General features: G+C 41.4%; 3 protein-coding genes across 7 annotated transcripts in view; 1 reads left to right on the top strand and 2 right to left on the bottom strand.

The window, feature by feature from the left end:
* Nucleotides 1-8,001, bottom strand: part of SLC41A2 (solute carrier family 41 member 2) — a 59,703-nt gene extending 51,702 nt beyond the window's left edge. Inside the window, exons 1-2 of one of the 4 annotated variants that reach the window (XM_083846574.1) lie at nt 7,592-8,001; nt 3,469-3,652 (exon numbers count right to left, since the gene is read on the bottom strand). The gene's annotated coding sequence lies outside the window, so the exon portion shown is untranslated. Of the gene's footprint in view, nt 1-3,287; nt 3,391-3,416; nt 3,436-3,468; nt 3,653-7,591 lie in introns of those variants that run through there. The other 3 variants (XM_083846573.1, XM_083846575.1, XM_083846576.1) reach the window with 3 other exon arrangements.
* Nucleotides 8,002-9,498: 1,497 nt separating this feature from the next.
* NOPCHAP1 (NOP protein chaperone 1) lies at nt 9,499-13,149 on the top strand. 2 transcript variants are annotated; one of them, XM_083846632.1, is made up of 4 exons: nt 9,499-9,654; nt 10,387-10,473; nt 11,754-11,890; nt 12,941-13,149. In XM_083846632.1, exons 1-4 carry the CDS (start codon nt 9,600-9,602, stop codon nt 13,121-13,123), a joined length of 462 nt encoding a protein of 153 aa, XP_083702758.1. In that variant the 5' UTR covers nt 9,499-9,599; the 3' UTR covers nt 13,124-13,149. The 2 variants fall into 2 exon arrangements, with proteins under 2 accessions (XP_083702758.1, XP_083702757.1); XM_083846631.1 differs by lacking the exon at nt 9,499-9,654 and adding an exon at nt 9,685-9,839.
* Nucleotides 13,113-16,340, bottom strand: part of ALDH1L2 (aldehyde dehydrogenase 1 family member L2) — a 34,732-nt gene continuing 31,504 nt past the window's right edge. Inside the window, exon 23 of the mRNA XM_083846559.1 lies at nt 13,113-15,478. Coding sequence (XP_083702685.1) covers nt 15,423-15,478 — 56 coding nt within the window. The 3' untranslated portion in view covers nt 13,113-15,422. The remainder of the gene's footprint in view (nt 15,479-16,340) is intronic.

Here is a 16,340-nt window from a genome sequence, read left to right as displayed (position 1 = left end):
ATCACAAAACTGATTTTTATTTAATTTTGCATGAGGCATCGGTTGCACATATTTCCTTAAAGATACTTTATTCTCCTGTCTAGTGACCACTAAAATATTATTACTTGATCAATATTAACACCAGATGTGGTCAGTTTGTTTTGCTTTCTGCAAGTCATCCAAAGACAATATATCTTTTATGTTTAGTGTGATTTTATGTGTATTTATTTCTGCTTTCAAATTGCTGCTATGGTAGAATATTAGACAACGATATATAGGCAGTCTCGAGTCATTTGACATGTCCTCCATCAGAAGCCACTTCACTTTCCTCTTCTTTAGTTTTCATGTTGCAATAATAGTTACAGTAATTTACTAGAAGTACAACAGTATTCATTTGACTGGAAGTTTTGTTGACCTGTATTTATTACTAGACTCCATGAACACAAGTAAATCATTGGTACAAACAAAGAACAAAGGTTGGGCAGACTGAACTAATATGATGTTGGATAACACATTTCCACAAACTCAAGAGAAAAAAAAACTATGCAAAGCTGCAAAAAGTTATATTTTTACAAACTGCAGGAAATAGAAATAGTTCAGGGTTGAAGGATTTTTTAAAATAGGGTTACTAAGATCATATATATATGTTATGATGCCTACACTTTCCATCTCTCCGTTTCAATGTTTTTTAAATCATCCAATATTTTTGAAGCAATTTCAATTACGTTTGACAGAAAATAGAGATGTCAAAGCTTTTAGTTACTAACAGCCTTACAGGAGAACCTGACTGGTGCCCTTGCTGTAAGGCATCTTCAAACATGAGTTAGGATAATTCGCCCACATACAGCCACAGCAAGTCAGCTTCAAATCTCCTGCTGCTTACAGAATTACTTGTTTGGTTTTTGTCAGTGAGGAGACGACTCAGACTCGACATGAAGACTTTCCCGTCTATCAGTTGCATTATCCAAGGCAGCTCTGACCAAGAAAATAATATTTTAAAAGCAACAGTGGAGTTTATCATTCGATTTAGAAAGAAGTCAAATTTTGCAAGAAAAACAAAAACAAAACCCACAATTTTTTCCACATGTCAAAAAGAGGAACCAAGATTCCTGAAATATCTTTTTGCCACTCTGTAGTAGTTTGTGCTATGTTGAACCTTTTGTTATATATAAAAACTTGTAGGCCTCAATTCTAGTTTCCCCACACATCATTATGAGGAACAAAACAACAAAATGACCTTTGTTGCTGTCCCAGAGGAGCTCTAACCACAGTCGAAAATGGTGCTTGGTTATGTGCTACAGAAAGAGAACAAGAAGGAGCAATTTAGTTTCTGCCTGACCCAAGCAAGGGTAAGTAAAGAAAGTAAAAGAAAAGATAGGATGCATAAAAAAAGACAAGCAGATGTGTCATTAAACTAGCAGCTTAACTATTACCAGAATCTGTGACAACAGAGCTTTATAGAAGGATTAAGAGGAATGAAAGGGAAGTTCATGGAAATTGTGGAAAATCAGGGTTTCAGGAAGGCTGTAACACAGGGTGCTGAAGGTTCCCAGCTGATTTATGAGGATGGAAAGCAGCACACGAGTTCTGCAGAGGGCAAATTTAAGATTGCTTTAGCCAGGTGACTTTCAGTCGATCACAAGAAGCATCCAGATTAGAGGTGAAATAATTCAAAAATGGGATGTGAAACTAAGATTGGAAGTGTCCAAGATAAAAGCCACATAGCCCGACTCAGCCCCAGTGTAAGGATTTTTAGGGGTGGCAGGTTTTTTTTTTTTTTTTTTTTTTTCTCAGGGGTCTGGGGGGGAGCGCGGAGTGGAGGAGTAAGAGATGACGGATTTAATTTCACTCCCAGGGAAATACACTGAGAAAATTTCCCAATAGCTTTAGCAAGGCAGAGGCTGGCTGTCATTGTGGTTACTCTGATGTCCTCCAGTCAAATCACTGGAGTGCTAGACTGCTGACTCATGGAAATTACTCATTTCTCTGGAACTCCGGCCAAAAATATTTGGGTTAATTGCCCATATCTTTATACCATATGGGGTTTTCTCCATGTAAGTCTATACTTTCTATTTTCTTAAGATATGGATCTTTTGGGGGTACTGTGGTTTCATTTAATATGAGAGATTATTAACAAATAGAAATCACACCTAAAAGAACAAAGGGGGACAGAAAAATGATTCAGTCAACTGTAAAAGTTACAAACAGGGAAAAAGCTTGGCCTGGATGGCTAACAGTTGAAATGAGAAAGTACAAAGCAGTCTGGATGACAGTCATTTCTATTTTTCCTACCAAAAGGACCTGAAATGCCAAAATGAGGTAATGGTAAATGCTTAAAAATGAGAACTTTAGAAGATGAACTGAAAACTATCCTACAAAATTTAAATATACAACGAAGAGTAATTACATCTTTAGAGCATACACAGAGGAAATAACTTTGAAGCCTTCTGAATGTAAGCATTCGTTTCTAAAAACCTGCTCCAGCAAAGATAATCTTCCAAATGTCACCTGATACAATAATTCTATTCTGAGCTACAGGATGCTAATATTGCTGCAGTTTTAGTTTTTTGCTTGTAGCTACAAAACGCTTGTACCTGCTACATCTAAGGAAAAACATGATCTCAGGGATTAGAAGTCCCTAAGAAGCTTTATCATTGACAAGAACAATTGTGATTTTATTGTGTTGTCTAGAAAAGATATAGCCAGGTAAAGGAGCAAGCACTACTAGAGTAACTACTAGAGTAACTCATGTGAAATAAAGGAAGTAAAAATATCAAAAATTGCATCCAAAAATGCGAGGAGATAAGTGAGTCTTGTTTCCAGCCATATAATCCAGGAGGTTACAGACAAAGGTGAACTAATAAAGAAGAAAAAAAAAAAGAGAGAAAGAGAGAGAAAGACAAAGATCCTTTGAGAAGTCAGAAAGCAGCCTCAAATTTATTATACTAAGCATGTTATATGTGAAATGAAAGGACACCTTGTCTTTCTGCCTACAAGCAAAATAATGAGCTCTGCCCAGAGTATGAATATAATCATTTTCAACTCATTATTGTTTCCTAAATAGCTACATTTAACAGTTCCTTCTTTTCCTTCATTCACTTTATACCACATAACAATTACTGTGTGTTATTCACCTCTCTTTCTCAGTCCTGCAAACACACACAAATAGGAAACAGAGTCATACCCTGCTGTGTGCTGAGGACATATTCCTGAAAAGTGAGACACTTAGCAATCTGGCACACAACAAAGCAATGTTCTCCACAAGAATTAATACAACTAATGCATACAGCAATTTTTAAAATACATACAGAGACAGCATGTCTGATGCTGTAACTGGACAGGCAGAAGGAGATGGTGTGGAAAATACAGAGGACCACCAGCTGGAAGAGATGCTGATTTTTGGAAATGAATAGCTGCTTCGGTAAAATCTCTCATACTTCAGCCATGAAACTGAACACCTGACTGTTATCAGATTTTTCCATCCTTCACCTTTGATTGACTTGATTGGTCTTGTCACATATGAGGAAGATGAAGATGACATGGAAAATGTAACTGTTCATGAAGAGGCAGCAAGAATGCTCTTCGTTATTACCCAAACGTTGTTTCAGTCACGGTGAGGATTCAGTTCTCAGGAGCGTAGCAAGGAGGAGCTTCTTACATGCCTTCCCAGCACCTAAAGAACATCCACCACCAGCAGGATCAAGGGACTGAGTTCTATGGCTAAAAATTTGATCGTACAGCAATTACACTGCTGACGATTGATTTAAAGCATGAAAACAATCACCATACTTTTTAAAGTACCTTCAGAAAAAGCGGAAGAGGGAAGAATGTTGAAGCACAGAATACGAAACTTTTCTAAAGTCAATATTATGTGAGGCTAAAACAAATATTTATTGAAGTCTACGGCTACGAAAATTAATTTTCTGATTTCTTTCAGAGTCTGGCTAACAAAATGAAAAGATAACACCAAACTAAACAATACTGAGAGCTTTCACAGGATCCATATCTAATCATACCGTAGTCAAAGCCCTTTTTTCCTATAAGCTGCAAACAATTTTTACAGGTAATTTTTTAAGGCAATAATAATCTCTATGCTGCACTTCTACGTGGCTTAAAATAAAACACCATAGCTTAAACGTGTCTGAGAAACACCTCTCAGTACAAGAACAAGCCTTGGAAAGGGATATTCAGGCACGTTATATGAAATATTAATGAAACACTGACCTTTAATATGTTGCCATAATAAACAGGTAGGTACTACCTTAGAAAGGGCCTTTCTTTGGACAACAGACTATGTATGTGATAATCTATTGTAGAGAAAATTCAGGACTCTAGCTTTGCTCATTTTCACACTTGTTTGCAAAACACTCCTCTTCAGAACGGTTAACATACTAATGACGTGTACAGCAACAGGAATTTTGCCACTGATTTAACTGAGGTTAGGATTTCATCATTTGAGACATGCCTGCAAACACCATTTATTAATTAAGGAGACACCCTGGTGTTTCTGGATTTTAAATTTAAATCACCATATATAAGTGTCACGGAGGGGACGTTGATAAGTGTTTTTAAATAGTTTTCTATACCAGCTTTTGTAGCTACTGAATATCTAGTGTTTCATTCTTTTCCCTTCATGGGCTGCTTCCACCTATTCAACACTGGGATAATTATAACGGAATGGTCATTGCCATGTCTATAGACGGATATAATGAAGAAGATTACATGAGATGGCTGTGCTACCATTCAGAGGGACCTTGGCAGGCTGGAGGAATGGGCCAACAGGAATCTCATGAAGGTTAGCAACAGGAAATGCAAAGTCCTGCTGGTGGGGAGAAATAAGGCCACGTTCCAGCACAGGCTGGGGACCCAGCAGCTGGAAACCACCCGTACAGAGAAAACCCCGGTGGAGGACAAGCTGACCTTCAGCCAGCAGCGTGCCCCTGCTGCAGAAAGGCCAAAAGCATCCCAGGCTGAATCCTGCCGGCAGAGCATTGCCAGCGGGTGGAAGGAGGCAATCTTTCAGCGATCAGCAGTGGTGAGACATGTTGGGAGTGCTGTGTCCAGTTCTGGGCTCCCCAGTACAAGAGAGACATGGGCACAGTGAAGCCAGTCCGGCAAAAGGTTATGAAGATCATTTGGGGATTTGAACATCTGATAGGTGAGGAGAAGCTGGATGCCCAGAGGGATCTTGCCAAGTGTACAAATAACTGGCGAGAATAGTTAAAAAAGATGAAGCCAGACTCTTTAGTGGTACGGAGTGAAAGGATGAGAGGCAGTGGACACAAATTTAAACACTTAAAATTCTGTTTATGCATAAGAAAAAAGTGTAGTTGTTTTGTTTTGTTTTGGTTTTTTCCCCTTTTTGTTTTTCCACACTGTGAGGGTGGCTGAACACTGGTCCAAGCAGGTTACAGAGTCCCCATCCTCGGTGATACAATCCAAGCGGACACAACCCAGAGCAACCTGCCCTAGCTGACCCTACATTGAGCAGCAGTGGTTGATGGGGCAGTGTCCAGATTTCCCTTCCAACCACAACAGTTCCGAGATTCTGAGGTTTGGAATGTGACATTTTAGGGGATTTTTTGTAGGTTCTGAAGATTTACACAGGATCTGCACGGCCTCTTCTCCACTGCTGTGTCCTGTGTACGTACAAATTCCCGGTATCACCCCGACATCCTTATGTTAGCTATGGCTAATCATTTACACTACTGTGTCCTGGTGAACATATCAGCAGAAAGTGAAAGCTACATCAGTTCACCTCAGCATATAGACAGAGTAAACAGTCTGTATTATTATTAACCAGTTTGTAGCATCCCAAACCTAAAATGGTGTGCCGTGCTAAGATAATTTATACCAGATACTTAATGTTTGGGATGAAAAAATGGAAAACATGATGAAAAATTATAAACGTTGTGTGCACAGCAGATAAACAGGCATCACATACCATTTTTTAAATATTATGTGATATACTAGTTAATATGGTGTTTATTTTTTGGCAGCTGTAGGTTAAATCAACTGCAAAAGAGACCAAAAAAAAAAAGAGAAAAAAATAGATGAAACAACCTCCAAATGCCTTCTTGAAAATAACGAAGACACTGAAGGAGCAGCCAGCCTCAGGCTCAATTTTCAGACAAGTTTCAGACTGCTGCATTTCACTTCCTGAACATGGCAGCTTTCGATTTCTGCCCCGAGGAAGGGAAAAGCAGCTGTCAGAAAAAGATTTGGTTTGCCTCTGCACTTTTAAGGCAACTCAATTAAAAAAGACCAAAACAGAGCCAGAAACGAAGCGGCAGGCTGTGAAATGCGGTCAGGTTGCAAAATCACCCAAACGGAATGCCGGCACGAAAACTGTCTGGCAAATCACATCCAGACCATCAAAAGCAGGTGGGGAAGTTTGAAACAGAAGAGGTAGCGCTCTCCTTTAGGTTAAGTAACCATTAGGTGCTTACCTGGATGAGTCCTAGCTGTATTATTTGGGATCCTGATTACAGGTTTCTACGGTCATCATGAGGGAGGGATGTATCGCTTATTAACTCAGGCACTAGGATACAGACCTCACATTGTTTTAGGGGGATAATATCCTTAAGTATTTGAAAAGAAAATGATATGTTTTATTTTTCTTTCTGAAATGTCTACCAGTCGTACCATGTCATTACAGTTCCAGGTTCATAATCTCTTTAAGGCAATATAAGTGGGGAATACTGCCAAGACAGGTCTTCCCATCTAATCTCATCTTTTTACCCGCATTACTGAGCTGGTAAAGCACAGATAACTTAGGATATCTACTAACAGCTGGCGGGACTCTATGTAGAAGAGACATATGAGAAGACTTTATTTTTTTCCCTGTATCTTTATGATTTATTACCGATACTAAGAGTAAACAATAATTTAATTTTATATGCTGCACTTATCAGAGCCTGGCTAATATATCGTGGTCTATAATCTAGCATAAAATGTTAGCGAAGAGGACACGATTGCATCCTGGACAGCACGGGGCGGGAGGTAACGATAATATTTACTGAAATTAGGGAAAGTGGTTGCAGCTCCTACTTGAACGTAATTGAGAATTAACGATGGAGTGGAGGAAATGACAGAAAGCTCTTATGTTTTGGCAGGAGAGGATGGAAAGAGCGCAAGTGTTGTGTCACCACATGTTAATCGCAAAGCTTGTAGACAAAAAAAAAAAAAAAAGAGGAAAGAAAGAAGGAAGAAGGTGATGGCTGCAGGCTGCACGCCTCCTTGCTCTTCCAGCGACCCCAGCCAGATCCCGGCGCAGCTGAAGGGCGCCAGGTGGGACCAGCACCGCCAGGGAGATGCGGGGAGCGCCGGGCGCCGGCAGTGCCTCCACGGACCCGGTACCGTGCAGAGCAGCCTCCGGGCAGGCCACAGCACCGGGGCCGAGCGCAGGGGCAGGCTGCGGGGCCGCCTCACCCCGCAGCACCCTGCCGGGCCCCCGCGGCTCCGCCCGGCGGGGAAACTTTCCCGAACCCCCCCTCCCCCGGGGGGGGGTGGGGGGGGGATGGCAGCTGGCCGGCCGGCCGCCCCTCACCCTCCCCCCCCCCGTCCCCGTCACCCCCGTCCCCTCCGTCCCCTTCCCCTCGCCGCCCCTCACCTGGGCGAGGCGGGCAGCGGCCGGCGGGGCCGCTCCATCGCGGCGGTGACAGCTGCGGGCGAGGTGAGCGGCGCCGCACCGAGCAGGCGCGGAAGCGGCGGGCGGGCGGGCGGCCCCCGCGATGATGTGGCCCCGTGATGCGCCGCCGCCACCGGCAGCCCGCAGCCGGCGGAGGGGAAGGGGCCGGGCGGCCGCGGCCGCCACCCGCCCGCTGCCCCGCCGCTGAGGGGGGCGCCCCGCAGCCCCCGGGGAGCCCGAGGGGCGGCGGAGGCAGCCCTGGCCTCGGGGGGGGGGGGGGGGGGTGGAAGGTTTCCTGGCAGAGCTTTCCGAGTCAGCAGTTTTTGCTTTGCTTTGGAATTTTTATTTTTATTTTTGCTACTTTTGGAACGTTTTCGTTCTGTCCCGCAGGGTGGTTAAAAATAGCTTCCGAAGAAACGGGGTTTTCTGGGTATTTGGGTCAGCTGAAGTATTCTGGCTCTTGTCAGGCCGCCTACCCTTCCCTCAACACCAAGCGCTTGAGTGCAAGTCCATGCATACCACGCCTGCAATCAACTGCCCGTCTCAAATGGAGCGCCACTCACTGACTCGTTGTATGGCCAAGGCCTTGCTGGGCCCTGTTAATCAACCCTCAAAACCCTTATCTGGAAGCACGCTTGCTTTTTTAGCTTAGCGTATTAAAATGGTGGAGCCGGCTGAATCTGTGCGGTTGTTACCGTTGTTGGTGTTATTCCCCGACAGCTGCTCCGCACTTCAAAGCACTGGGGATGCCTAAAGTGGAAAGTAAAAGAGAAGAAAGAGGAAGGAAAGGCAACCTGGATTTAATGATGGTGGCAGCAGCCAAGCCTGCAGCGTCTTTTTTCCTTTCTGTCGACAGACCAGAAGAGAGCACGGGCAAGGCACCAAGTATCTGCCATCGGCTGGAGCTAGCTGCCTCAAGGTGCGTGGAAAAGCAGCAGCTCAAGCACAGGACGATGTATTCGCAGGACAGCAGCCAAAACACTCTGCACTGCAGCAGAGGCACACAAAGCATCACCGTGAGCTCCAAGTCGAGACTGCATTGAAGGAATGAAGCAGCCCAAACCTTTGGGCTATCAGTTCTGTGGGCTACAGGAGCTGTTGTCCCCTGGCCTCATGACAGCCACATGCACCTGCACCCTGTGCTATGTAGCTTGAGTACCCAGCTGGGTGCTGTGCAAACCAAGTGAAGTGTGCTTCTGCTACTGGTATTGCCGGCCGCAGCTTGGAATATACGAGAATAGCACCCGAGGGTGCTGTTCCTGGCTTTTCTCATTGCTTGCTTGGGCATCTTGCGCAACTCACCTCATCACACCCTGCCAGAGGTTCCCTGGCAGCACCGTGTCCCTCCCTCCGCTCAAGTTGCTTTGTACCAATGGATGAAATGTCTTACTTGGGGCTCACGTATGGTTATTCTGGGCTGGGAGCAAATTCAGAGAGCCTCGGTGTTTTGTGGCCCACCACTAAATAACTCAGTCCTCAGCACCTGTCAGTCTTCAAGAGCAGGCAGAGGGATCCTTCTTGGAAGCTGGAATTCCGGAGCATGGCTGGGCAGAAAGGTGCGAACCAGGCAGCAAATTCAAAAAATTTCACATCTCCTACTAGAGCAATAGTTACCTGGTTACTCCTTGTCCTCATGTTGGGCCTGGACATCCCATCTCCTCTCTTAGGAAGCACCCAGTTCTCATTTTAGGGCTTTGCCGTTCCCCAGCTTACAGACAGGGCCGGGAGCTGCGGAACAGCCCCGAGCTGAACCTGGCAGCTGCAGCACTTGCTTTTCCAAACGACAACTACAATTCCCTCGCGATCCCACATTTGACTCCCCAGATTCTGATCATAAAAACGGGAAAGTTACCAAAAAAAAAGGCGTTCCACGAAGATTCCAAAGCCCTTTTTAAAATCATTTTTCGCTTTGGAGCGCACCCCCCCCGGGAGCCCGCCAGGGGTCGCTGAGGGCCCTTCCCCGGCCGCCATTTTCCGGCCGGGTGCGCGCATGGCGGCGGCGGCGGGCGCCTCCCGGGAGCTGCTGGCCGCGGGGCGCCGCCCAGGTGAGCGGCCGGAACGGGGCCGGGGAGGGGGCGGCGGGACCCCCGTGCTCGGGGAGGGGGCAGCGCCGCCACCCCTCTTCAGCTGGGCCTCCGGGCACCGGGGCCTGTAGCCGGGATGCCCCCCGCCTCCGCCGGCAGCGTGGAGCCGACCCGAGCCGCAGCCCGGGGGAGCTCCGGTTTGCGAAGTAAACCTTTGAGAAAGACTTTGAAGTGACCGCTGGGCAGACCAGTGCTCTGTGTAGTCCGGCAGCCTTTCTCCCAGCAGCTGCGGTAGCACGTGGTACAGGGGGATTTTTTAACTTGAGCGCTGTCTGCTGCTGTTCTTGTAGTTGCTGTGGCTGTAGCTGTAGGGTAGGGCTGCTGGAGGGCACGTTCCCTCCGCTCAGTCCCGTGGGATCTGGTTATGTCTGCTGCCCTGAGTTTGTCTAACTCCGTTTTGTACCTGCTGATCCATCTGCTTTCACACTCTTTGTGGTAGCAAGTTCTAGATACTCGCTCCCTGTTGTGTACAGAGGTACTGACGTGTCCCATCCCAAACAAAAGTGAAAAAAAAAAACATTTGCAGGAAAGCAGAGTGGAATTTCTGGAGACAGAGATGGCTGAGTTAGTCCTAATCTGTTTAGGTTTGGTGTAGAGAGGGGGGAGAAGGAGCAGCAAGAGATGATCTACACGCTTAAAATGTGAGATTTGTGGTTGGTGCAGGTAAACATTTAAACACCTGTTTGTTTCCAGGGCTAGAAGAAACATTACTGATCAGTTCAAAACGTAGCAGCAAGAAGGCCACAACTTTACAGACGGTTAGGATGCCAAGGAGTAATGGTAAGTATAAAGGCTTCTGGGGCAGTGGCAACTACTAGGTATTTTATTTAACATAATTTAATGTTTAATACTTTAACAGTTTAACATTCTTTTGCATCTGTGAATCTGCAACTATTTCCTTGCATTGGTAAAGGGAGAAATTCGCATGTTCTGTTTTGTTGGTGTTTGATTCTTTGTTGCAGTTACGCCTCCTTCAGGTTTATTATGTAACTGCTCTTTCTGCAAAACTAGATATGCTGTGCTAGGTGTTGCAGTTTTAAGTTTTAGAGACTTATGCTCAGAGAAAAATCCCAATGTCTGCATACAGTAAACTAGCTAGGCTGTACCTTTGGTCTTTGTTTAGTCAGCTACTTTCAAATTCATGCATGTTATGTGGATAATTTTAATAACTTATTTTTTAATGAATGTTCTGCCAGAATTATTAAGCCAGACCATATAACATTTCATTCATAATAAATTAATTGGAATGCATGTCTTTATGAAAATGACAACATTTCAGATGTACGTTATGCCTGTTAGACTTGCATGGGGCTCATTCAGAATAGTACGTATTACTTCACAGAGAATGAAAACTAGTAACTGATGGATCTGTGTGTGTGGAGCAGAGATTACCTGAAGAAAGTCTGGAGGCAGGTGAAGATTCTCTTTTTCCACATGGAGGAGAGATGGGTGTGATTCTGCTAATTACAGTGATTATCTTAAAATTGTCGGGAAGTCCACAACAAGCTTAGAGGGAGACTTCTGTAGAGGACAAGTGCATTATACTTTAACCTAGATCATCTGTCTCTCTCCCACCATCTTAATTTCAGAGCCCTTTTTGGAAACTGTATTACTTTATTTTGTGTAGCATGACATCTGTGCTACAGTTAATTTTTCTGTCATCTTTGAGTCCTTCAGTCTATACTTGGTAAGGGAAGAAAGGAGGACATCATTTTATTTCCATTGGAGGTAATGCTGATGTGGAAGTTTCTCAAGATGACATTCAATGTGTATTTTAAACCATGGCATTTACTAGCTACATTTTGTTTTAAGAATACAAATGGAATTGTAGGTGTGATTTCTTCACCCGTACCAGATGCTGACCAATTCTTTGTCTTTTTGCAATTTATGTCTTGGGAAATTGAATATTATAAAGAATCGTCCTATTAAAACATAAGATGATAATTGGACATTACAATTGAAATGGAATCTGTTTAGAAGCTCAGATTTCTGAGGTATAAATGTATAAATGATTATGTGTCTTTTTATAGATATGCAGGTGGTAATTATTTCTGTTTCAGTTTTGGACAGAGTACAGAGCTTTTTACCACAGATGGCGCATGCAAATGATGAGCTAAGAAGAAAAATGGTAACAGCGCCAGCTCATCAATTTGATATTGAAAGTCTAGACGACACCACAGAAAAAGTTATAGAAATGGTAAATACTATGTATTTGGTTCTATACAATAAATTTAGAAACAAGTAAAATAATCTTCTGATCTTAGAAAGAACTAGGCTGAAGAATAGTGAAAAAACAAAGTGGATTATGAGAATTGTTGTAACATGCTGATATGGCATGGGTAACTGGCAGGATTTTAAAAAGATTTTTGATATGGCAACATCTGAAAAAAGTCTTGGCTTTATAATAAGCGAGCTAGGAGACCTAATCATTAATAGCATAGTGCTATTTGCAGATCATGTAAGAAATGTATTTGCATAACAAATATGTATCCTATATTTTGTATTTATACATGTATTTATATACATGTGTATATTTATATGTGCATTTAACATATATTTATGTTAAATATATTTTATGTGTATATTTAACATATTTTGTATAAATATATATTCCTGTATTTTGCCTTGCAGCATACAGGAAGTTTTTGAGGTGAGAACTGTCAGTTTAAGACAGATGTTTTCATAGAAAAAAAAAAAACAGACCTCAAATCATAGCTCTGCATATGGAAATATACAATCATTTTTTGCTTCAGAAAATATCCTGGTGATTTAAACTACTTGCTACTTTGTGTTGATGGCTGTAGTACCATCAATAATACTAGATTATATTATTTACATTCATAAATATATAAACACTTCATATGCATATATCACGACCCCTTTATGCATTAAGTGGTTTGATTTAAATTCTTTACTGAATATTAGTTTTGATGCTTACTGCTCACCACTTTAAACTTCTAATTTAGATCTAGTTCAGCTATGTATTCAGTTCTCTCTTTTATAATGATACAAAAATGCACTTATGTTTGTTATTGGGCAATAAAATTACAACTTTTGTATTTAGGAATCTGTTTATGATACCTGTCATAATCACAGAAGAAGCCAAAATTTTAACTGTGGTTGTGGTTTTCTTATGCTAGTAGGGTTGATTGATTTGTTTTCTTTATATTTTACTCAAATGATAGAAGTGATACAGAAATGTATAATGTGTTAACTCAGTTTTGTTTTTGTTTTTATTTTTTTCCAGAATGTGGCTGTAGTTGAACTGAGTGGTTCTGATACGGATGAGGAGATACTAACTTCAGAAGATGACTCGGAATCTGGAGATGACTGTACAACTGACGAAGTGACAATACACAACATTAAGTTTCCTAAACAAAAGGGAGAAAAGGGCAAAATAGAAATTTTGGACAGCAAAGTGAATGAGTAAATCCATTTTTATTTTACTTTTTTTTTTTAAAAGAAAAAACAAAAACAGTTTTCTGTCTTTGACAATTTGGCCCTTAAAACTACCGTGTTTTTTGCATCACCAATGTGATGCAAAATGTGACACTTCCCAGGATCACATAAAATGCTATAGTTTACATAAAGGAGAATTCAGGATCTACTCATGACTCTGAGGCAAGCTGCATCTCTGAAGATTAAGTACTGTCTTATTCATCAAACAAAACGGAAATTCCAAGCTTCATCATGAGGTTAGACAAAGAAAGTGGATAGAATTTGGGGCACTTGAACAGGAAGGCATGCTGCAGAGCTAGTTAAGAACTGTTGCTTTGTTGAATAAAGATTTTTGTAGTGTGCTTAAAATAAATATTCGCTTCAAGGGGAGGAAAGAGGTAACTAGGAGAAAAATATTTTATTTCTTTTATATGGTGTCCTGTGAATTGTTATGTACCATGTCTTCAATATTAAACGTTACCTTAAAGTACATCAGAGGTTGTCTACATTGCACTCATGATAGTAGCTGTTGAACACCGAAGCAGTGGTTGGAGCCATTTCAAGATGAGGTAGCACGGTAAAGGACAGCTTTGTAACAAGCCATGACTTGAGAGAGTTTGACAAAGGATTACTTATTCTTCTTGGCTTGCACTGAGTTATGGGTGGGTTGCTGCTAGTCCCTGAACTAGCTCATATCTGCAATGTTTGTGGCTATAGTGTAGATATCCTTGGTACTTACATGGTTAAGTCTGCCTCTGTGGTGTTACAACTGCTCTAAGCCACACTTCTAATCTCCCACTTTCTCTACGGTGTTTCTGTCCTCTCCATTTGGTTAACAACTGCCATTGCCAGAAGAATAAGAAGGTTAATTTTCAGTATGCCTGTACTGAGGTTGAACTAGCTTGAAACAGTTGTGGAACTGTAATCAATGAAGTTATGTCTTATTTGTACTCTCCTCAGATTGATCAAATACAATGATTTGGGCAGTTTAATTTACTTTACAGATGGCTTTGCATTTCAGAAGAATCTATGATGCTCCTGGATATCACAGTTTGTTTCTTAAAGGAACTTTGAATTTTCTACACCATTAAAGTAAAATTTTCTATATTGTATTTACTCAAGTATTAAATTTAAGATATCATGACTTCAAACCTGCAATTATTTACACCATTTATTTTAAATCCAGCACTTAATTCTAGAGTTTTCTTTTATGATCTGTTTGGTAGTGTTTCTGATAAGAAATTACAAGGATTCTGGTCTTTCACAGTGTGGCTTCTTAAAAATGGAAGGGGGGCACGATTCACTGAGATTAGCTGGTTAAGTCACTGAGTATTTTAGGGAATGGAAAGGATGGGAATCAAAGAATGGGGCTGCTACTTTTAATGGTAGCTCACAGATCATATTAAACTCTAGGTGGAGTTGCAGACTAAGAAGAGCAAGCAGTCCTAGTAGGTTTAGTTTGTTAGATAAGGTCTTGATCTGTTCGGAAAGCTTCAAACTGAAGAAAGTTTGAAAGCCAATGTCTTAACTCAGTCATTTTAAAATAGATTTTCCAGTAGGTTAATATAAAACGGTGATAACAGTCCATCTGCACAGACACAAAGTGATTTTAATCTGTTAGTGTAAACACCTTTCAAACTGCAGGCAGATCACATGTTCCATATCAACAAAAAGATAGAAAATATTTTCAGGTAACTTTAGCTTGATATGCATAGTTTTAACACTGATGTTGAACTCTGTATGTGTTATACAAAGATCATAGTAAGTGCACTTTCTTGCATTGATTTACTTATGGCACAAAGGTTTTCTGTACTGCTGAAGAATCACCAGAGCAGAATGTTTAATTGCTACTGTAAAACTTGAACTCGTTTATAGCAAAAATGACATAATATGCATATTTTAGTTCAACTTTAAGTCAAGCTTTATGACTAAGGATTAAAAATGATCATGTAGATACTATGTTCACACAAATAAGTAGTAGGCATGTGAGAACTTATCCTTCAGTTGTGGTTTGGCTTATTTTTTTAAATACTTTTTTTTTTTTTTGCTTGTGCTTACAACTGCTACTGTTGCTGGATAATTTAAACAACTTCAGGTTAATTCCCAAATACCTTTGTCTTTCAGTGAGACTAAAATTTGGACCTGATTTACAGAAATTTATCTATGGAATGGGTGTATTTTTTTTTCTAGTTGTAGCACTGCAGACAGCATATCCTGGGCATGGTATTAAGTGCTCTGTGGAGTCCTTAAGATTAAAACTTTGCCAAAAGTTTACTTTCCAAGTGAGGCTGTTAATATTCCACAGTGATGGCCTTTGTTCTGAGATATTCATGAAGAGCTTCTTCACCTGTACAAGCACAATATTAATCAGTTAGAACAGCAGCTAAATGAGAGAAAGCTGTCGGAGAACGTAACTATATCATTAAAGAAAAAATCAAAATGCTGTAGCCAACATTTGAGCCCTTAACAAATCATGAGAAACTAATTAGTTTACCCTCCCCTTTAGATTTACAGAACTGGCTTAACAAAAAGAGACCAAACCTAACAAGTGTGGAAAGAAAACAGCTGGAATTTAAGAAGCAGTCACTTGGGTGGGATTAAAGTGGCAGCAATCTCTAGATGGCAACAGGGGGGGGGGCTCGTAGTTGAATTCAAGAAGTTTGGTTTGCCTTTAAGTTTCCAGATAAAAATTCTGTGTAGAAGTTTTTGATCTTCCTTTTTTTTCCTGATAATATTAATCATTTTGGTTTCTACAAATGTCTGATAGTTGCTAGAAATTCAAAAGGCAAAAATCTGTTGCATTACTGTGAAAAAAAAACTTTACTTTTTCATTGCCATGAGGCTTGATCTGTCCAGACTTGTAAAGTTTCTTTGCTAGACTAAGCCTGACTTTTTTTTTGAAACTTTTTGGAAAGAAAATATCTTCATGCAATCTTTCTCAGTGCTCACTGGCAGATTTTGATGACATTTTGAGGCATAATGAAATTTCTGAAGCTCTTACAAATTTAGAGGAGAGACCTAAATTAACATCATTTCTGAGGGAAAGGAAAGAAGATTTTGGCCAATACTGTTGCTGCTTTACAGCATTTTGTAGCCTGCGGGCAGCTCTGGATAAGCTGTTGTTTGACTGCTTGAGAGGAATATTCTGTATGCTGTAGCATTACTTAACATTTGTACAGGAGGGACTGAAGTGGAGGTATTGAGGTGGG

The sequence above is a fragment of the Anser anser genome (assembly GCF_964211835.1).
Source record: "Anser anser genome assembly, chromosome: 1".
In the NCBI taxonomy this organism is placed as follows: domain Eukaryota; kingdom Metazoa; phylum Chordata; class Aves; order Anseriformes; family Anatidae; genus Anser; species Anser anser.
This window is presented reverse-complemented; position numbering and strand designations above follow the sequence as displayed.